The sequence below is a fragment of the Crocodylus porosus genome, unplaced genomic scaffold, assembly GCF_001723895.1.
Source record: "Crocodylus porosus isolate Cpor-Errol unplaced genomic scaffold, CroPor_comp1, whole genome shotgun sequence".
Taxonomy (NCBI): domain Eukaryota; kingdom Metazoa; phylum Chordata; order Crocodylia; family Crocodylidae; genus Crocodylus; species Crocodylus porosus.
Window position 1 is genome coordinate 77,470,048 of NW_017728906.1, and position 22,145 is coordinate 77,492,192.

Below are 22,145 nucleotides of genomic sequence, written 5' to 3' on the forward strand. Positions count from 1 at the left end.
TAGGTACAGAACAGACAAAACGAAGACTGCCCCTGGCTCAAGAGACTGCAAATCCAAGTGATACGGACAGACTACTCGCCCCCAGATTATTTTCAACATGCTGGTAGAACCTGTGTTTCATCACCCAATGTTTCCAATCAGAAACACATTAGTGAATATGACAAAACTTTCACTAGCACCATTAAGTATGACATACTCAACTTACACCACTTTAATTTAAATCAATCTATACTGACAACTGTGTATAAAAGTTCCTTTTTTCACCATTTAAAGTGCTTTTATTGCCATGACTTTACAGCACTTTAAAAACAGGTATAGTGCTTTAAGTGAACCCTTGTTAAATGAGGTCTTAAATTTGAAGCGCTGTATTTTACAGCACTTTAGCAACCTATAGCACCTTAAATAACTTCTGTACTCTGGTCAGTGGAGAAGCCCCAAGAGGTTGCAGAGTACCCCTGCCTCCTAGCCTGGAAAGGGAAGCTTAGAGTCCCACTCCCCTCCCCGCCCCCAAACACTGCACTTCTATCACGTTTAAGTGCTATAAAAAGTACTCTAAATTACAGCGCTGCACGATGTGCATGGAGCCAGCCCTTCTGTATGCACCTTAAAGTAAAAAAAACTTATCTTGCTTTGCATTTGCATTCTTTATTTTTCTGAGGAAAATTAAGAGTGCAAATGCAAAGCAAGATTAAAATTTCCTGAGAAAAATAAAGAGCAATCATTAAAGCATACTGATTCATGACTACCTTTTTTGCAACAATAAGAAAGGTGTGTTAACAAACAATATCGTTTTCTATTTATTTCCAGATAATGTCAGCAATGCCCAACAATGCAACTAGTAGCCCTTGCAAAGAAATACAACAAGTTAACTGAACTGAAGAAAATATGCTTTCCCCAGGAGCAGAGCACACTCCTATCATTATGTTATTTTATTAAATTCTGTTTGCATGCTCAGCAAACAATTGCCACAAACAGTTTTGACTTTCTAAATTCTGGCAGCAAATATACATTAGCTGATATTACTTTAACAGATTACACTATTTTCAATTTCAAACAGTTGAAATTATTTTCAATTTCAAACAGTTTTTTTAGTGCATTTAAATAATTCATTTAAAAAAAAAAAAAAGTTATCCACTCTTAAGATTACTTGTTCACATGCAGAAGTCTCTGGCAGGCCTTTAAATTTATGCATAAAGAATTATTCCTAGACACCCTTTTCACGCTAGCAGTGAGATATTTTGCAGAGTAAAAGAAAAAAATATTTTCCTGTCATTCTCTAAATTCCTAAACCTTAGCATCAGAATAGACATCTCTAAGCAGAAGTAAAAATGTACACAAGAAGTAACTTCCTATTCAAAACTCTATCTTTCTCCTATGGATTGAACTCACGTGTCAGCATGCCAGCTGTGACATACAGGATTGTAGGGTACAATTGCAAATGATAATTTGAAATTCAGATCCACAGCAGTGCACATCAAAACTGGATAAAGAGGCTAGGAACTGGGACACATTTTGTGCCTGAACAAGTCTATTCAGAGAAGTGCATCAGGAACAAAAGCCAAAAAAACAAGTTCTTGTCTGGATTTATGGGGAGCCTTCAGTTTAGGAATAAAGGACAAAAGGTGGAGTGATTTGATTCAGTAGATAAGCAGAGGATACAAAAGAGTAGGGTACAGAAGAGTTCATAGGATTTGGCATGAGCCAGTCAACATTAATAGTAAGGCTCTTGATAGTTATTATCCTGAAACAAGAGCCAGCTCTACCTCATAGTAACAACAAACCTGATGGCCCTCTGGAAGCCATTCATTTGATGCATGGCCCCAGAACCAATGACCAAACTTTAAATCAGTACCACAGACCATAACTAAGACCATAACTAAGTCTACAATGCTCAGTTAGGTTAGAGAGTGAGTACTGTATGTCTAAAATGGGTGAAACCAGAGATTCCCAACCCCCAGGCCATGGACAAATGCTGGGCCACAAAGGGTTGGCTGCCAATATGTAAGAGGGTTGGCTGCCGGACCAAAAGTGACCGCGGACTGGCAAACCATGGACCAGAAGTGCCCAGGATAGTGAGGACCGGCAGCCAGTCCACTTTTATACGAAGTATAAAAAAGGGTTGGCTGCCAGTCTACAGTATGCCAGTCACTTCCGATCCATGGTCTGCCAGTCTGTGGTCTAAAAAGGTTGGGGACCACTGCCTTAAATGGGTGTGTCAAAGCAAAATCAGTTTGAAAGCTGCTTTCTCTCCCTGAGCTGCTGTGCTGACAAGACCAGCATGCAAAGGATTGATTAATGCTACTGCCCTTTCCCCACCAACTGCTGCCAAATTTGGTCTCCAGCAGTGACCAAAAACCATAAAAGCAGCACTAGGAAAAAGGGAACCTGGGCAATTGTAGCTTTAACTCCCTGGGTGCTGGCTATGCTGACACCACGATGGCACCAGATCTGACTGAAACACCCTACAGGCCAGATGGCCCACCCTCCCTGGGCAGTACATTTAACTCCCTGACTTAGAGGATTCAGAAGCACCTTAGAGTACTCAGCCCAAAGCACCTTACAAAGGACTGAAGTATCTGCCACATTCCTGGGGAAGTTACTCCTCCCAACACTGCAGATTCCATTCTAATAGAGCTCATATATTCCCACTATGACACAGGATGATTTTATCTCCTGGTTAGGTCACTAACAACGTATTTGGGTAACTTGGGTCAAATTCCCTTCTCTGACATAAATAATACACATTGCCATAGGCAAGTCACAGCAGGCCCAGTCCTCTTTGACCTGTTAGGCACCAAATAAAACTTGAAGCTACTAAGGTGTGATTTTATTCCACCTCTGCTCAAGTCCCTGAAAAACAGCTTATTTAAACTATACATGGCTCCTCTACCTGCCCACTGCTTTGTGTGACTTAGCCTTAAGGCTAAAATACAGAAGTATCTGACAAAAGCTACAAAAGTATGTTTGTTATTTTCTTTTTAACCAAAGGCATTGAGCAGGATACAATAGGATCACGCTTAGGTGCTTAATCCCAGTTAAGTGTCTAATAGGTGGAACAGGATCTGACCCTTAGCCTGTCTCAAATTCCTCACCTGTCAAGTAAAGGTAGTAATTTTACTCTGCCTCATAGGGATGTTACTAAAATAAGATACTATGATAATGAAATATACTACCTTCAGTTTCATCGGCTTGTGATATTTCCAGCTACCTAAAGTTCCAGCAACTTGCATCAAGAGACAAAGAATTTCAGCTTTTTTTTTTTAATTTTATTAAAAGAATTCTATCCCTCATTCCTTCAGAGAAAAGTTTGAAAATAAGGCAGTATTCCACAAAAGTTCAGGAACTAGAAGGCAAAAAAAAAAGTTAAGAGAAAAATAAGTCTCATGTCTTTTAATCCAATCATGATTTTTTGAAGGTTTAGGTTTGACAGCACCGTACACTGAACTTATTGTCCCATCACGTGAGCACTGGCCACAATCATAATATTTCCAAAGCAAATATTTTATTCACCACTGAAGTGGGTGATTGATTGAAGAAGCCTTTAGGAACATATTTTCCAAAAAGGTGCTACAGGTCTTGCAGATGCATGTGTACTTGCACAAAAGAAGAGCAAGTGCAAGATGCCAAAATAAGCACATATGCTTTAGTTCAATAACTGTACATACATTCAAGCTCATCAAGCTCTCTGGAAATACTTGTAGTCTGATTTTTGCACCAATACCCTGGGACTCACTCTGAAAGCCAGAATCCTGGCATCTGGAAGTCTAACTGTCCATAATATGCATCTTTCGTTTTGCCTGCCCAGGAGACATTTAAATCCAAATTGACATTATTTATGTTATTTACAACTCTACCTCTGGTCTCATAAGCCTCAAGGGCCTATAACTGCCTTAACTACAGCCTTACATCTCTTCTGTCTTGCCTAGTCTCCTTCCACCTTATCACATCTTTGCCTATGTATTCTAGATGAGTCTTTGTTATCTTCCATCACTGCCCTCAGCTACCTTGAGGTCTGATACCCTCCTGCCTTCAGTTCATTCTGCTGAAAGGTTAGCATATTGCGTTCTCACAAATCTTACAAGCTTGTGATTAAAAACTGACCTGGCCTGGCCCCAATTAGGATTTCTTCACCAGTTAGACACTTAAGGATTCTATATGGTAAGCATAAATGTTCTCATATTTCTCCAAATATCCCCTTCACAACAAACAAGCTGTCAAAATCAATCCGTTGTCACCTCCATGCTTATCAAGGCTTAGTCATCCGAATCCCATTTCATGACACTGTTCACTGATGCTTTCTGCTTTTGCAAGACAATCAGAACTTTGTCACTTTTAGGGATAGTTTTTTCCCCGCTTTCTGCTCCAGACAATCAAAGTGTCTAGAACAACTAAGCCATCAGTCCAGTACAAAGATTCAGATGAATCACAAGCAGAAAGTTTCTCAGGAAACTGTAGAGCATGAGATTTTAAAGATAACCGAAGGTAGGAGTCTCATACCAAAGAAAATGCATCCAGATACAAGTGTCACCATTTTCAAAAGCATTTTGGGTTCTTGAATTGTAGTTTTGAGTCTTTATATTAAACACTTAGTCCTTTATTAAAGAATTAACAAAAACATGACGAAGTGTGAATACCACAAAGGATGTAAACAGACAATTGTGTAGGGTGCAGACATAAGTGCAGCTCCCAGCTGTAATTCAGAATGATTTTTGCAAAGCATTCTGAGTTACGTTACCCCAGATCAAACACAAGTTCACTGTTGGTTCCAGGGGGGAGGGGAATTTAGTAGGCCTGTGTGAATAGGCAGGTATTTGATCTGGCTTTGGATCTGGCCACTTCGGACGTCAGCGATGCGATCCAGAGCTCTGGACTGGTTTGCCATTTCAGTCTGGCCAAAGCAGCTCAGAAGCTTCAGAGCTGCCTCGGAGATCCTGCCATAGGGTATAATGGGGAATCAATGAAATATCTATACCTTCGTTGTTTTGTCTCTGATTTGGGTGAAACTTTCAGGGGTGGTAGCCTCTGCTGAGAGCATGAAGCCTGCCAAGTTTCAAGATGATAGATACAAGGGTTTGGGGGGAACTGCACCCCAAACTCATGAAGGCAAAACTCTTGTCACATGTATATGTTACACCGCAGGGTGGTGAAAACTGCAGGGGTGGTAGCCCCTTGTGAGGCCACAAAGCCTGCCAAGTTTCAAGAAGATAGGTGCAGGGATTTGAGGGAAACTGTACCTCAAGCTGCTGACAGGCAAAACTTGTGACATAGATGACCCTGTGTGCGTTAAGGCGCAGTGGGCTGAAAACTGCAGGGGTGGTAGCCCCTGCTGAGGCCATGAAGCCTGCCAGCTGTGTGCGCATCTCACCGGGGGAATCTGTCTTCTGGGGCCCTTCACCCCAAGCTACTGAAAGGCAAAAAACTCGTGACGCGGGTGGGTGACACTGTGTGTGTGTTAAGGTGCGCCCTTTCTGACGCTTGGGCCTCTGCACAACGCGGCAGTTGCTTCAGTGAGGCCTCCTCCCCTACAGCCTTGTGTCCGGTTCACCACATTACGTGACAACAGGTAAAATAACTTAGTTGGCTCAATACCAGCAGCAGCAGCAGCAAAGGTACCCAAACAGAACTGTCACAGAGCCTACTCTTTTATAAAGGAATTGACAGCAAGAAGTAAAGATGTTGTGTAGTGTTGGACATATGAAGTTACTCATGGAGTGTGATGGCTTATCTTGTGTTTTTTTATGTCTATATGTATATTATGGGGGAAAAAAAGAAATACTTAAAAAAAAAAATGTATCTTTGGAAGCTTTAGGGTTGAAAATCCCTTTGTCAGACTGAGGAAGTACCTACAGTTGGTCCTGGATGGAAGGAACAGTAAAGAAGCCAGAGGCTGGCCTGGCCCGCAATGCAGGCAAGGAAGCCAGTCAGTGAAAATGGAAACGGAGGCATCAGGGGGTGGGGTTAGGGGGAAAAAGGGGGATGTAGCAGCGCAGGTAAGAGTGCAGAGGTGCGTGGGGTGTCAGATGTCCGGCAGGTCGCAGTGTGCCAGAATTCCACTGTGTATTTTGATTCCATGAGTTTCTGTACCTATTACCTCGGAGGCTGATGAAGTGCAGTTCACAGGCCCAGCTCTGAAAAGTGGTTTGTACATTCAAACAAGCACCTAACCTCATCACCAGAGCTGAAGCCAACTTCCTACAACTCAAAAACACAAAACCTGCCAACTATCTCCAGTACCCCAACAAACTGCATGCCAGAATCTATCAAACGCAAAAAACCCAACTACCTGTGGGGACACATTCCTCGCCAAAAAACACTCTACCTCCAGTCTCTCAGGCCTGATCCTGAGAGGGAACAAATTACAATGCAAACCACTTTTCAGAGCTGGGCCTATCACCAAATAATTTTGCATGCTGTTTTATCACCAAATATGTTATTGGATTTGTACACAATCCTTCAATTTATTTAACTTTTAGCACCTAATACAAACATTTTTTTCACTGCACTAAGTTCTGCTACAAGTCCCAGACTTAATAGGATGGGAGAGCTGCAATTTAAACAACACTTAATGAGTCAGCTATTAAGTACTATAATAGAAAGATTACAGCCAGCTGTCCAAATGTTTGTTTCAGTTATAAAAATGCAGATATGCAATTCAGAAATATAATAAAAGTCCACAAACATCCATTTCTATAGCTGAAACATTTAAGTATTTATTTTCAGCTTGCTTATTTTACATTTGATACCACGCTACAAAAACAACTGAAGTTACATAAATATTCATAAATATTCAGTTGTCATTTGTATGGATTTCATACAGTGATAAGAAAAGAAAACCATTTAAAAAACATAAAAATCTAATTTTTAGAACTGCAAAAATCTAAACAGGATACAAAAGCAGATGTATTAATTTGAAGAAGCTACACAATGTGTTCTATAAAGATCAAAACACATTTCAAATTTTGTACATCTTTACTATTAAACATTCAGAAGAGAATATATTAGATTATAGAGCAGGAAAAAAGAAAGAACAAGAAATTTAGCTATTTAAGCTAGTAACACAGACAACAAAAACCTCAACAATAAACCTACCAATAAAGCTGTGCAATTAATCCTCATTTTATCAAGATAAAAAAAGTTTGAATTGCCTCTGCATAGCATAACAAACTGAGAGCCCCTAAAATGGAATCAGTGCTGCATTTAACATTTCCTTTCTACAGAAAATAGAATTTAGTTAAAAGTAATCACTTATAATACAATACATGCAAAGCAAATTTAGATATTCATTATTTGGAGGAGCTGTAAAGGTAGCTGCAAAATACACCAGAGACTTTTCATGTCTTCTGATATTTGTAGGTTAACAAGTCATTGCAAAGTAGTTTCTTATTTTACCTCCTTCAGTAGCACTTATATGTATATATATTAGGCAATTCCAACTGAACTTTATAAGATTTGTTACTTTTACTTTAAGAACAAGGCAACTCATGACATGGTAGAGAGCATAATATGCCCCATCTATAGTAAACCAGTGTATTGCCTTCACCCATACTCAACAGCATATTGAAGAGGCTTTGCAAATTCAAACACACCCGATCAAGCATTTTTGTGTAGGTATGCATGAGAAGGATATTCTTTTCTGTAATTTCAGGTTCACAAAGCAGCCAGTTCAAATTTTAAGACTAGGAACAGACTTTCAAAAAGCCAGAGCCTGAACTGATTCAACCATCGGAGGTTACTCTAACCTGCCTAGGCAAACCAGTTTGTGACAGGACAAACATGCTCTCTGGACTGAGACAATGCCAGCACATGCCTGCAGGTGCTCACACCAGGCACAGGGCGTGCAAGAGCCAGCCCTCACCTGCAGGGAAGTTGTGCTGGGGGAGCAAGGCCAACCCAGGCTGAACTAGCCAGCGAGGAGTTTAATTCCCCTTCCTTGTGCCACCAGCAGGGACCCAAGCCCTGGGTCCGCCCATGCTCCCCCCTCGCTGCTGCAGCAGGGGGAAACCATGGCCCCTGAGGCAGAGGGGAGCAGGGAACAGAGTTAGTTTCCCCTCTAGCCCACTGGTAGTTGGGTGGCTCCCTGCCTGGAATGGACCCCTGGCCGTCCCATCTGCTGGAGGCCAGAAGAATAATCACATATCTGCCCACCCCAGGGGCCCTTCCTGGCTATGCCCCCTCCCTGTCTCAGTGGCAGGAGAGGCAGAGCCCTTACTGGGGACAGCAGCCCCTCTCACACTGTGGGGGAGAGCGAGCCCCTTCCTGGTGAGGGGCTGCAATGCGGGCTTGGGCTGCACGCGGCAGTGCAGCGGCCTGAGGCCAGAGCCCTGCAAGCCCCAGCAGTGCCACCACACTCCACAACTGCTCTGCCGGCCCCATAGCGCAGCCCCGCCAGGAAGCCGTGATGGGCTCCTGCCCGTTGGGCACTCACTACTCACCACTCCAGCTGCTGGGTGGGGTGGGACCAGCCCCCACTGCTCGTTCTGTGCTGGGGCAAGCCACTGAGGTGGCTTATTCAGCCCTCCATTATTCTCCCTGCCCAAGCTTCAGCTGCAGCCCAGCTGGGCAGACCCTGTGGACAGCAGCTGAATAAGCCCGTTGCTGCCAGGACGGGGCTTGCTTCAAGCACAGAGGGGCTGCTTGCACCACAGATGGGTCTGCCCAGCCCAGCCACTGCTGCCCTGTGCTGGGAGACAGCTCCCTGTTGGCAAGAGGGGGCTTATTCAGCCACTGTCTCCGAGCACAGGGCAACAGTAGCTGGGCCGGCATACCTTCCAGCTTGCAGGGCTCCCCACAAGTCAGGAAATTTGGCAGTCAGGGAGAGACAGCAGTGATAATTGCTGCAGCTTCCAGAGAGGCAGCAATTTAGGCTGCCATCATTATGGACCTGTGGAGAGACCTGAAGGCTCCCATATATTAGTGGTGTTTCATTTAAATCATGGGAAAATATGGATTTGGGGGTTAACTGAATATTGGGGATTTTTTTTAACTGGAGAAAACCAGGACCCCTGCTCATCAATTACATGTCAGTAAACTGTTCCATGGTGACTGATGCCTAGTCCCACATTCAACTTAACACAGTGAGTGCTGTTAAAAAGTGAGCACAATCAAGCAGTTCAGCCCATAAGCACCTTCATAGCATTGGGAGGTTGTTCCCTTTCAGATATGATCTGAAGATAAAATGTATCAGTTAATACATCCTGTCTTTGTATATCACAGCTCTGGAGTTCCAACAGTTCCAGCAGGCTCTTGTGATCCCAGAGGGTGTCATTTGGTCAGAGATGGACTGGCCACGTGCTGCTATGCCAGACTGGCAGGAGGAGGAGGCACTGCTACTAGGGAAGTTTATGTGGAAGGGGAAGGGGGAGAGGGAAAGAAAGTAATGACTCTCCAGCAAGGCATGCTGAGATGCTAGCTCATCAGCCTCTCTAGCAGCAGAGCACAACTAGTGCATGTCTTGGCATGAACACGTATCTGTTTCCAACAAATCTTAACTTTAATAAGTCATAATATTTAAATGATTTGCAACCCCTGCAAGTGAACATGTGATATTGCCCCAATTTAAGTTGTAGTCTGCATAGGTCCAAGTATAAAGCTAGCATCTTAGCAAGCATGCAGCTTTTACCAGGATCCATCACAGCAGGAAAGTGGAACTTCTTCCCTTAACAGGGGGGTGTCAAATCCATCTGGACCCATGAGCTGAATGAGTGCCATGGGGCCAGTCCACTGACCAGGTCAGGCCCACAAAGCTCATGCCCACATGCCTGATCCAGTGCATGTGGCATCCTCACAGGGCCAATCCAGGACCTGGGCCCAGTAAGTGCCATGAGCAGTGCAGCCTGGGACCCAGACTCAGCAAGCGTCATATACATTGTGGGTCCACTCTGCCACAGCATGTGGGTCAACGGGGCAGTACTGGGGAATGGGTTATGGGGCTCCACAGGCCAGAGACAGACCACTGGCCATGTCTGACACCTCTGCCTTAATAGGTTCATGTAGCTCCTGCCCTTTCAGAACTCAAAATTCCTTCTGAAGATTCTCTCATGGTCTTTTTTATTAAGACACAATAACTATAACTACAAATGTAAAGGGGGCAGACCTGAAAGCACTGGAACATGAATACTGAAATTAAACGTGCAAGGGAAACGAGGACTAAATTGTGGGCAGGACACCAGGAATTTAATGCAAGTAACACACAGGTTGCATCCCAGTCTTCCACCTTTCATGTACCTCTTTGAGGCAAAGGATAACACATCCTCCATATCCAAAAAATCCTGGAGCACGAATGTGACAGTCTAGTTGGTTTACAAGAAATGTTACGTGTTCCCAGACATAATGAAACATTCTGGATATTTACCAGAAGTTGCCATTTCAAATTACTTCAAGAAGGACTTTCAGTTCAGTCGCAGCCTGTGAGAATTATAACTGCTTCCCCCACTCCCCCAAAAGTTCTTACAGCAGTAGAAGCGATATGCAACTGAATCTTCATTTCCCTAAAGTGAGAGGAATTGCACTGCTCACAAATTAGAGGTTTAATGCAAGTTGTATTTTCAGCTAAATGTTTAACTAACTCTTCATTTAACTGGGACTCTGACAAACCCACCCTTAAAACAAAGTTTTACCCCTTCCATCTTCTTTTTTGGAAACTGGAGATGTGGCTTTATATTCTAGTGATTCATCCTTTGCAAATGGCCATTGTCTGCAACATATGAGTTTAATTAGTTAAAAAGGAGAGAGAGAAAAAAAGAAAACAGTAAGCAAAATAATTTGAGCAAGAAAATTGCAGGAGGTGGTCAAAGCAGGAAGACATGAATTTACAAGCAGCAACTAGGGCAGACGGGGCCAACTGTAGTGCCAGTGCCACAAATGACATAAGCAGCCTCTGTGTGGCAGACAGGCAGGGAACAAGCAGCACAGCAGCAGATAGGCTAGGAAGCATAAAGCAGAGCAGCAGATTGAGCAGGGGAAGGGGATCAGAGTTGCACTGGGGAAGTGTGCACGGCTGATATGTGGCACACCTGCCCAAAAGGTTCGCCTCTGCTGAACAAGGGGATGGCAGAGCTGGGATATTATCCCAGCTGTCAGACTTTGCCCCAAACACTTCCCTCCATCATTACTTTTTTTTAGCACACCTTATGTAAACCCACCCCAAGATCTGGACTGTATTCCAATTAAAGCAATCAAAAGTTACACTGAACTGCTAGAATGCACTGTCAGTCACTTGTAGATGCTCCTTAATTATATCAGAGTCACTAAGTTGACACAGCATCCCCAATCCCTCCCCCAATCTGTCCAGTAGCTCTGATGTGACTTAAACCCTTGAGCATTCTCAGAAACTCAAAGACAATGAGCGACTGCCTTCCCAAAAGTCCCTTTGCAAGCCTGAACCGTATTCACTTCGGATTCAGATTTGGCCGATTTGGGGAACAGTGATTTGATTCAGTGATTCAAATCACGGTCTCGAATCGATTCAGCCAAATCTGATTCGGAGATTTGGCTGCCGCTGAAATTGGCTGGATCTTGGAATCAAACAGGCCCCATCCCCTGCCGACACTCTCAGCCCTGTCAATAGCTGCCCCACCCAGTCCCAGCTTCTGGCTCTTAAAAAAAAAGCCCCATACTCACTGGCTGCTGCTAGGCAGGGGGGCAATCCCCACTGCCCCACGCTGTGTGGGGGACTCTGCCACAAGACCCCAGAAGTCCTGATGGCTGCTGCAGCAGCCAGAGAGTGCAGGGCTTTTAAGAACCAGGAGCAGCCAGCAGTCACTCAGGAGAGGTGGGGGAGTAGGTGGGGATGGAGCCTGGTGGAGGTCCCCCCCATGCATTTTAGCCTCCCCTCTTCTCCAGTCCCCATTCCCCAACTTACTGGCACGGAGTCCAAATTGATTCGGAGAGCTTTGAATCAATTCGGACCTTTTTTTAAACAATCAGTCTCCTGATTAGATTCGGATTTGGAGATTTGGCCGCTAAATTGGGCCAAATCTCTTCTGAATTGAATCAGCACCCAAAGGTTTGCACAGCCCTAATAAGCATGGCTACTAAACCACAATGCTCCCAAGAGATATATAGTAGGCCTGAGCTTCTTTAGTCCTCTAGTGTACAGAAAGGTTAGAAATATACTAGCTAAAAAAAAAAGATTTCTCATCTTAAACTTTCCATTCATCGAAACAGGAACTCTTCACAGGACTGTTCCAGCTTCAATTAAAAATTTCATATCCGAGACAGAACTTAAAAACAAATGCCTTGTGTGATCTAATTTGAAAGATGAAAAGCAAAGACCAATAAGAAAAGATAACTATACATATTTTTTCATTGATGAAAATCCACTAGTTCACTCTAATGTGATTTACAAATACAAAAATAAACATTTTTGTAAAAATGCCAACTTGAAGCCTTTTAGATTAATAAGTAAGATTTTTTTGACAAAAAAGGCAACATGAAGGGACAAAGAGTTACTTTTTAGCTAAACCAGAACTGTATTACTCAGCAGAGAAGAAGGATTAAAAGTGAACTTAATATTTAAAAAAAGCAAACAAACAAAAACACCCAAAACATCTGGTGGGTGGAGTACTTTTACACCAAATCCTGCACAAACATTCCCTTTTGGGGAAAGACCTGTGCTGAACATCTGGCAAAGATCTTAATGGTGCAAGATGCGAGAAGTATAGAAACCAGTTAACATGTGGACTTACTTACCGGTTAAGTTACTAATGTTTTTTGTCTGTTTACTAGTACAGTGAAGGGTGTTGTTTCTTTGCATGTGCCCATTAAACTCTGAACCAATAAAATCTTATTTAGTGATGATACAAAAATGCCAGACTTCAGGTGCTTAAGTCTATGACTAAAATCACTATCTGAACCCCATGCCAGGTGCCTGGAGGTACTGTTGTTGTAAGTGGCTGGTTTGGCCAGGACCCAGCCCTAAACAGTTTGGCTTGCTGAACACAATATTATAGCGAGTATAGTGAATGTAACTAGAGAGCCTTTAAATCAGTTACCACTGTCACTGGTAGTTACACCAGCTGACAAAGGAGAAGTAAACAGAGGTTAACATATCAAAAGCGTGACAGAACAGTTGCATCTTTTATACCATTATTATACATTGAATAACTAAAGAAACCAATTATCTTTTAATTTTTTTTATAGATTAAAAAAGACCAATTAGGGTACACCTGCATGGTTATCTGTGAGTTAAGAATTACTTGTGGGTGTGGGTGGGCAGGACACAGACTAGATCTTAGATTTTAAATCTTATGCATTTGGTTCATACTATGAATCCTCAGGCAAAAAGCTAAAGGAAGGGGACTGCTAGTCAGATCACTTAGCCTACTTATACAGATCTGTTATACAATCCTCCTCTCTCTAGAGCAACGGTTTTTACTCCCCCACCCCGCCGCCCATTTGTGGACCCCTTTGGAAATTTCAAATGGAGGTGTGGAGCCCTTTGAATTGTAAGTGTGGGTATTCACATAATTTGCATTGATCACTGTCCCCTTTTGCGGACAGTGATCCATAACCGTTGACCACTGTCCTCTTTAGACATAGCCAGCAGATCCCCAGGGGAACACAGTCTGCAGACCACAGGTGGAAAACCACTGCTCTAGGGCATTTCTGATTATGCTTTGAGGAACTCTCAAACACTCTTCCTCCCGTGAATCAGAGGCCTGTGTGGAAATCATTCATTTCAAAACATCTGTATAAACAGTTTTTCCTGAGGGACTACAGGCACTATCCCCACCCCAAGCTTTCATATGATGATGGCACAGTGCAGCCTCTCTTGCTTACAAGCATACGAACTGTTGATAAAAGTTGAAGTTCAGGTTTCAAAGACAACTAGTGACTTGGAGGTCCCTCAGCTTTTATGTCTCAAGGTAAGCACTCCAAAAAATCACTACTTAATTTTGACAGAGTAGCCTATAACCTTACATTATAACCTTGCAGTAACCTTATCAAGAACGTGGGGTGCATCTAGACTGCAAGCAAAAAAACAAAACAAAAAAACATGGCCCATATGTGGCACAACATGAGGCCAGCATGGCAAGTGGCTTAGGAAGAAGGGGTTTAGGGCCCTTGGCCAACTAGAAATCAGAAAGCCATAGCTTAGCTGACCTGCACCAGGTATTTCAGGTCAAGACAGAATTAAAGACTAGGCTTGAACTCAAGCCGATATGACGATCTGACAACAATTCAACCTCAATCTAAATTACTACTATTGTTCTACAGAGAATACATACTTTTTACTTGATATGATATCAGACCACCGACAAGAAGTGATTTTTTGCTAAATATTTAGCAGGAAAGACTTGAACATAGAATATCCAGCAGGCTTCTTAGAAGCACGACAAAGATTATCCTGCACTTGACCCAAGTAAGTGGAGAAAGTGTCAGTTTGCATCACATATCTTGAATTTGAGCCATCAGAATTTAAAATTGCTTCTTCCTGTATAAATAGTTAAAATATTTCTGGAAGCACAGTACGGCCTTCCTATTTGGACAGACATTTAGTCAGATGTTGTTTAGGGAGTTTTTGTTTTATGTTTTATTTTATATTCAACTTGATTAATGTATTCATCTCTTCCTACAAGCCACCTCGATCTCTTCCTACAAGCCTTTGCCAGGAAGGACTGTTTAAAAAAAAAACCACACAGACGTTGCATTATATTCTACTGCTTTTTATGCATTCCTACAAGCCACCTCGATCTCTTCCTAACAAATCTCTCACACACACACTGCATTATATCCTTTGGAGAAACCCAGCTAAAATCTTGACATGTGATCCATTCTCTAAATCAAGTGGTTAGTGGAAGAAACATGGCCAAAAAAGCTGACATACACACACGCATCACATTACATCCTTTGGAGAAAGTCAGCTAAAATCCTGGCACAAGACCCATTCCCTAAACAAAGCATTTGGTGAAAGAGAGACAGCCAAAACAGCTGAAAGAAAACAAGAAAAATGCTGCTCCCAAAAATATGAACGTTGGTGGGCAGCCACCACCACGATGACACATATCTATGCAGGAGTTCTCCCTAATAAAACCAACTTGGTCAACACTGCCTTTCTGATGAGTAAGCACTGTCAGGAGTTTGAAGCCACGCGACCAAGAGAAGTGCAGGGGAGACACTTGGCTGGGATGGAGTAGACAGGGACATATGCAGCATAAGGCCATGGCTAATGGGGCTTACCCCCCACAATGATGGCTCCACTGCTCCAGCACCACCACCACCACACCCCATCACTGCAACACCAGCACCTCAGCCACATGCCAGCCCTGTAATGGCCCTGCAGGAGGGAGAGGTAGCCCCACAAGACCCTGCACCACTCCCGCACCCCAGCCCCTCCAATAATATTTTCTCCCATCACTGCTGGGCAGGGATGATCCCACTGTGAGCAGGCAGCATTTCTCAACCCATGGGTTACGACCCAAAAGGGGGCCACAAGAATATCTGAAAAGGTTACAAACAAACTTTAAAAACAGATAGACAAACTTTTACAAAATGAATTTTTCAAATTTTTTTAAAAACTTTAAAGGAGAAAAAAGGGAAACCCTGGCTTTTCCCTCGTAGGCTGGCAGAGCTCCAGCCTGCCAGGGGCTGCTTGGGGCTCACCCCCTGCCCCACACACTGGGGGCTGGGGCCTGAAAATAGTGGGTCAGGAGCGAGGGGCACTAAGTTCGAATGGGCCACTGAAGCTTACAAAATTGATCTTGGTCCAAAAGGTTAAGAACCACTGGACTAGCCCCCTCCAGCCCTCCTTTCCTAGGCCCTTACTTTTTCCTTTTCCCCCACCACAAGATGGAAGTTAGGAGCTCTGCCAAGGCTCCCAGTGGCTCCTCCTCTGACCCAAGCAAAAGCACAGCTGAGCTGCTCCAGAGGATTGCCCCTCTTGCAGAGGTAGTGGCATGGTGTGTGGGGGGGAAGCAAGTGAGTGCCCGGGTTCAGAGGGGGCCTGGGCGCAGCCAGCTGTGCAGAGGTGGCGCACTGCCACCCGCCCAGCTGTTCCCGCAAAGGCAGGAGGGCAGCAAAGGCTCCCCCCTCCCCGGTGTTGCATAAGGGGACAACGCCCTGCTGCCCCGGGGTTGCCAAAACCAACAGCTTCGCATGCCAAAGGCCGCTCCCTGCCTCGGCCGCCAGGATTTCCATGCCCCCCAGCAGCGGGGCTCTCCCGGCCCGGCCGGCGCTCCCCGATCGCCCCGCAACAATCCCCCCTCTCCCCCGGGGCACATCCCCGCGGGCACGCGGCGCCTTACCGCGGGCTGCGAGCAGGAGGCAAGCCAGGAAGGCCAGCAGGGCGAGCCGGCGCCGCTGCATGATCCGCCGGGGAGGTGGGTGTCCCGCGCTGAGCCGCCAGCCCCGTCCCACACGCACCGCCCGGGGGAGCGCAGAGGGGAGCGCGCCCGGCCTCCCAAAAGCAAGCAGCCAATCCCGAGGGCGGCAGAGCGCGGGCAGCCAATGAGAGCCGCGGCCGCACCTCTCCCTCCCGCCCCACCCCTGTCCCCCGTTTAGCCTGTGGCTGAGGAGCCGCGCCCAGGGAAGGGCAGGGCGGGGCGCCGCCTGCAGGGAGCGGTGCCCGTCTAATCAGCTCCGCAAGCCTGCGGCGGGGCCCAGGGGCCGGGTGGGGTGGGGGTTTAGAGTGCCCTAGGTCTCTAGGGACCTCCGGAGGTCACTTAGTCCAGTGGTTCTCAACCTTTCTTTTTCCCCCAGTGGGTCCTGGTATAAAAAAAAACAAACCAAAAAACTCAAAGATGGCCAGTCCCAACCCTGTACCTCTCACACCTGACCTGCTGCCCCCAGCCTACCAGGGAAAAGCCACATTCTTTTTAAAAGAAGAATCCATATTTAAAAAAAAAAAGTTGTCAACCTGTTTTTTAAAATTTGTTTGAGTCTCTTTCATGTATTCTGGCAGCCCGCTTTTGGCAAATGAGGATCTAATCTAACCTCTGCCTGAGGCAGGATCAGCCCCAGCCAAACCATCAGCTAAACTCTACCTAAGCTGTCCTCAACCCCTACCCAACACAGACCAAACACCCTACCTACCCTGCCACAAGAAAAGCAGTGGACCCAGGGCAGCCAATGTCCTGTTTCTAGAAAACATTGTCAAAATATGCTTAGGAGGTCTGGGTAGAGGGTCAGAATCACCTATTTTTTCCTCAGTAGACGTTTCAGTGCAAACTGTTCTATATTTGCCACAAGATACTGTGGTTTTGACTCCATGTGCTCTTCCAGTTATTGCACAGTATTAAAGGTTTAACTTATATCTGACATACATCATTTGGGGAAATGGGTGCTTAATACCCATCCCCTTATAGAGGAAGACAGTTTACAGAGCCCCACAAGACACTGATGGGCCATGTTACAGAGTCTAGTTCTCCACATTGTACAGGAAAAGCTCTGTTATCCGGCCTCCATGGGGAATGGGGTGGTGCCGATTATCTCCAGCAGGTTGGAGGCGTCTTTGCCTGTTCAAGTTGCCACCCCTTCCACTGTGTCTGGTCCGCCAGGGCTTTCACTCTGGGGCATCAGTGTGCCAGGAGACAGGGAGGGGAGCCCTGAACAGGCTGCTTTGCCCTGGGCCGTGGTCCTTGAGGAAGAATTGGGACTTGGCAAAACATGAAGTGTCATGGTGGGACTTCCAGTTTCACTTTTGCCACGTCAATCCACTGCCGTAAATGTCTATGACAGATGCCAGTTAATAGAGCATTCCGGATAGTAAAGTGCTGGATAACACAGCTTTTACTGTAGTGGATTATTAGGATGTTTGTCCAGACAGAAATTCAGGTTGTTAGAAGACAACCACTCTCTCTCCAATCTCTCAGTTCTAATCCTCAGAGGAAAATTTACAAAACATCCATTTGTAGACAAGCCTACAAACTTCACTTCATAAATCTACTGGATACAAAAAGTCTAAATATAGATATTGGCATACTATAACCTACCTGCTGTCCAATGTGGTAGTAAATTTAGTCGGGCTTCCAGCTCCCAACTAAGAAAATAGAGACCAGAGGTGCTGATACTGCTTATTTCAGTTATATGTTCTGAGATATGGAATCCTGAATGCCTTGCTTTGTCTTGATATATTACCCTGTGTACTGATGTTAAGTTTATTTTTCTCTCTGAGAAACCAGAAACTGAAAACTATTTCTATAAGCACAATGTTTCACTCTTCTTTAAGTAAACTGCCCGTATGTCTGTGTGTGTGTTAGATCAGTGATTTACTGTCCAAGGTCGTATTTTTTTTCCCTCTCTCTCTGTCTTAAGTATAAATACGCTTGTAAACTTACAGTTTGAGAAATCCTTTGAAACAGACAAGTGGGTGATTCCCGTGCTGTATGGAATTCTCCCTGTGATCACAGTATAGCCCTAAATAAAGAAAAGCTGGCTCTGTCTGTTCTGATTCAACCACAACACAAAGTTTGATTTCTTCCACACCAATAACCCCAAGTAGCCTCTCTACATTTTACCAGCTACATTTTTTCACCCATCAACATTCCCCTCTTCTTTTTTGGCCCCACCCACCTATCTGACTTGCACTCGCTAACTCGTATCCCCTTTGATCTTCCCTGCCACACGTTTGCATGTTCACAGACCTGCATTCTGCATATTGACTTAAACTTCTATTCCCCCAGGAGAGAACACAACACCAGCAGACTCTCTGTATGCCTGAAGAAGGGTGCTTGTACCCCAAAGCTTGTAAAGAACATTTATTTTCAACTATTCAATTGGTCTAATAAAAGATATCACATTTACCCAAAGAACCTTGTCCAATGGGCCATCAATGCCAAGAGAGGTGGGAGTGGTGGTCTCCCTTCCCTCCTCTGTGTGGATGGTTTTGGACCTGCTAAAACTCTGGCATCTTCTTGGGTCAGCTAGATACACTGGCAGACTACATACTGTGAGGTGAGAAAAAACACGGCGTGGAGGAAGCCCTGGGGATCAGGAAAGTAGGGTACTTACCACAGGTGCATGGAAGAACCCAGCTGGAGCAGGAAGTGTGCAGCCATTTTTTGACAGCATGTGCTCTTTTCAGCTTAGCAGAGGGAGCATGAAAAAAGGTATTTTTGGCCCCAAAAAGGGGCAGCCAGGGTGGGACCATAGCAGGTTGAGAGAAGGGATGCTGGAGACCTTACCAATCAGCAGTGTCCTGCAGCCATCTGCAGGTGAAGAAAGTGGGCCTGCTGGCCAGAGTGGTCAGAGAACCACTGACAGAACCCTGGGCATGCAGCACCAGGGACCCACTCTGGTCCAGCCATGCAAAGACTAAAGCAATGAAGATGGGGGCAAGAAGCCAGAAAAAAGAAGGCGAGTAGGAGAGAGTTGCCACTGAGAGTGGGTTTGCGGGTTTTCAGACTAGTTTCTGGTATGGTTTGGAATACAACACTCTATAACTTAGCAAGCCTACAGATAATCTGCCTTAACTTTTTTTGCATGAAGAATATACCTGATGGAGATGAACCAAATTATTCATTTAGTCCCATCTTTGTGGTATGCTTTCCTCAAATCTCCAAGAATGTTAAGGCTTGCTGTCAACTTAACATAAATAAAGGCAGGATGGGAGTTTTGTTTGCAAACTAGCAGAAGTATGCAAATACAACTACAAGAAGTTTATATATAAAGTGTTTATATACACCCATTGGTTAGTACAAAGCTAAGTAGCATAAAGCATACATAACATGATGGATTAATAGTTTCCTCCCAACGCAGCTTCTCTGAAATAAGTAACTTGCAAGTTTCCATCCCCATTTCCCCTCACCCCGCTACTTCCATTCAGCCTGCCCTTGTAACTTCTGCTTTCTACATATCCTGTGGATTTGTAGGCTTCGCAGCAGTATGGCTCTGCAAGTGCTCCTGAAAGCTGTCAATGGAAAGACAAATGTTTTATTGCTTTCCTTTTCCGGCATACTACCTGACACTTTTGACTCTGTTTCCTAATGCTGTCTTAGGTGATAAGTGGAGTGGAGTACAAACAACCCTTGCCCCTAGCAAGTAAGGCAAGAACTAGAGAGACCATGAATTAGAGAGGAGAGAGAAGGGAGGAGAGAGATCAACATCTAATAATGCATCTCCTGATGCATTTTTTGGAAGCATGCCATTTTTGTTTGATGCTAAACTTATTCACCTCTAAGGTATACAACTGGGTGTGTGAACATTCTGAAACACTGGCCCCATCAGAGGCTAAATGCTTTCAGCATTGTTTTGCAGAAAGGTGCCTCACTTCTGCTCATTATGTCTGATCTTTCTGTAATTCATTCAGCAACAAAAATGTTTCTGAGAACAAGTCAAAGTGCTAATAGACATCCTGTCTTGAAAGCATTAATGTGGGTAGATGAGGAACTCTCAGTTGCAGCTTACTCTTGACATTTGTTCATGCTGCTTCAGCTAGTAAAGCAGTGAGTGGTTCTCAACCTTTATAGACTCAAGGCATCTTCATCAGACCCGATTCACTTCTCCATAACTTGTGTATCGAGTGGCACCCCATTTCAACATACATTTTATTTATTATAGGGCTTACCTCCTTGCAGAGAGAACAGACAGTGGAGGAGCAGCTAGGTGCCTGAGCCTGCCCCTACCTGCTTATTTCCTCATACCTGAAGTCTGAAGCTGCCTGTATCTGTTTATCTCCTTACCACTTACCACTGCACCCTTCAAAGAATCTCCAGACTCCCATGGATGCCCTGGCACTCTGGTTGAAATCACTGTAGTAAAGAGTCAAGCATATATGTCTATATTCCTAGCCATTGGGCTGCAGGGATTATCTTTATTTATTTTTTAAAATAGGGAAATTTGGAACACAAAAGTCATCTTTTCGCTTTTTTGTTTATTTTGGCATAGAGAGAGAGGGGAGAAGTGGCAGCCTTTCATTTGTATGCAAGCACATGTGCAGAATTTAGGATTTCAATAGGACTACCATGTAGCATGGCCAAGTGTTAGGGCTATGGAAAGTCTGGCATGCTTTTATCAGCCAACACACTCCCGATTACTTAGTTGCAAATTATCAAACTGTCCTGAAAGTGGAAGATTAAATTTAGATCATAGAATAGGAGAGCTGGAAGGGACATTCACATGGTCCAACCCCCTGCACAAATTCAGGAATACTATTCTTTAAAAAAAAAAAAAATCCCTGTCAAATGTTACTCTAACTTTTTGAAATCTCCAGTGAAGCAGATTCTAGAACTTCCTTGATAGTCTGTTCCACAGCCTTACTGCTCTTACAGTAGGGGAAAAAATTCGAAGGTGTTATTTAAACATGAATTACACCCAATTGTAAACTTCTGTTTTTCACCACCTTCCCCTATTTTGGTCCACAGAGAGATTGAGAGAACTGAAATATAATGCCTGCCAGATGTACTGTAGAAAAAAAAAAAACCAAACACACCACCAATTAACATTCTGAAGATATAGGTCAATAGATTAAAAATGTGACCTCTGATTTAGTCCGCTCCATGCTAGTGTTTGCTGTTGTGTAGTTCTCTAGTGGTCTTGGACTCATAAGATCAGATATACCAAGATGCTGCTGTTCAAGAATAATATACAAAATAAATACAGACTGGGTCTCCCTACATAAGCCAGGACATCAAAACTACATAATCAATGTTTTAAGGAAAGACATGTACACCTAAAATTTATAGATGGAGAGCTAGTTCTTGTAAGAAACATGGGCACCACATTGTCCAACTTTTAGATACCTGGCTCACAGAACTGAATAACAAACACAATTTAGGCACCCAGACTCCCTATCCAGCAACTGGGGAGAATTGGATGCTGGAGAAAGAACGGAGCACAGAGCTGTGTAGAACAAGCCAATACAAAACGTTTGAGATACATCCAAAAAAATAAATTCCTCTCTTGAGTGCATGAATCAGGATTGTAGGGAGACGACTCCCACTACTCAGGATCCAGGGAGAGACCCCTAATCACTAGGCTATTATTTATACTGGGGGAAGCACCCTCCACCTTTTAAATAGAAGTTGTACTACGGTGAAGAAAGGAATACAAGATTCATGGAGCTGGGAAGAGAAAACAAGAAGCCTGATGCTATAGCCAAATAGTTTCATAGTTTCCAGGGTCGGAAGGGACCTGAGCAGATCATCTAGTCTGACCCCTTGCCATGGCAGGAAAGAGTACTGGGGTCAAACGACCCCAGCAAGGTGTTC

At 44.2% G+C, this 22,145-nt stretch overlaps 1 protein-coding gene across 5 annotated transcripts in view; it reads right to left on the minus strand.

Moving 5' to 3' along the window:
* The window catches only part of LOC109306120 (CD99 antigen-like), a 47,124-nt gene extending 30,726 nt beyond the window's left edge, over positions 1-16,398 (minus strand). For 3 of the 5 annotated variants that reach the window (XM_019529380.1, XM_019529381.1, XM_019529379.1), the window contains exon 1: positions 16,245-16,398. In XM_019529380.1, coding sequence (XP_019384925.1) covers positions 16,245-16,305 — 61 coding nt within the window. In that variant the 5' untranslated portion in view covers positions 16,306-16,398. The remainder of the gene's footprint in view (positions 1-16,244) is intronic. The other 2 variants (XM_019529383.1, XM_019529382.1) reach the window with 1 other exon arrangement.
* Between the last annotated feature and the right edge of the window lie 5,747 nt (positions 16,399-22,145).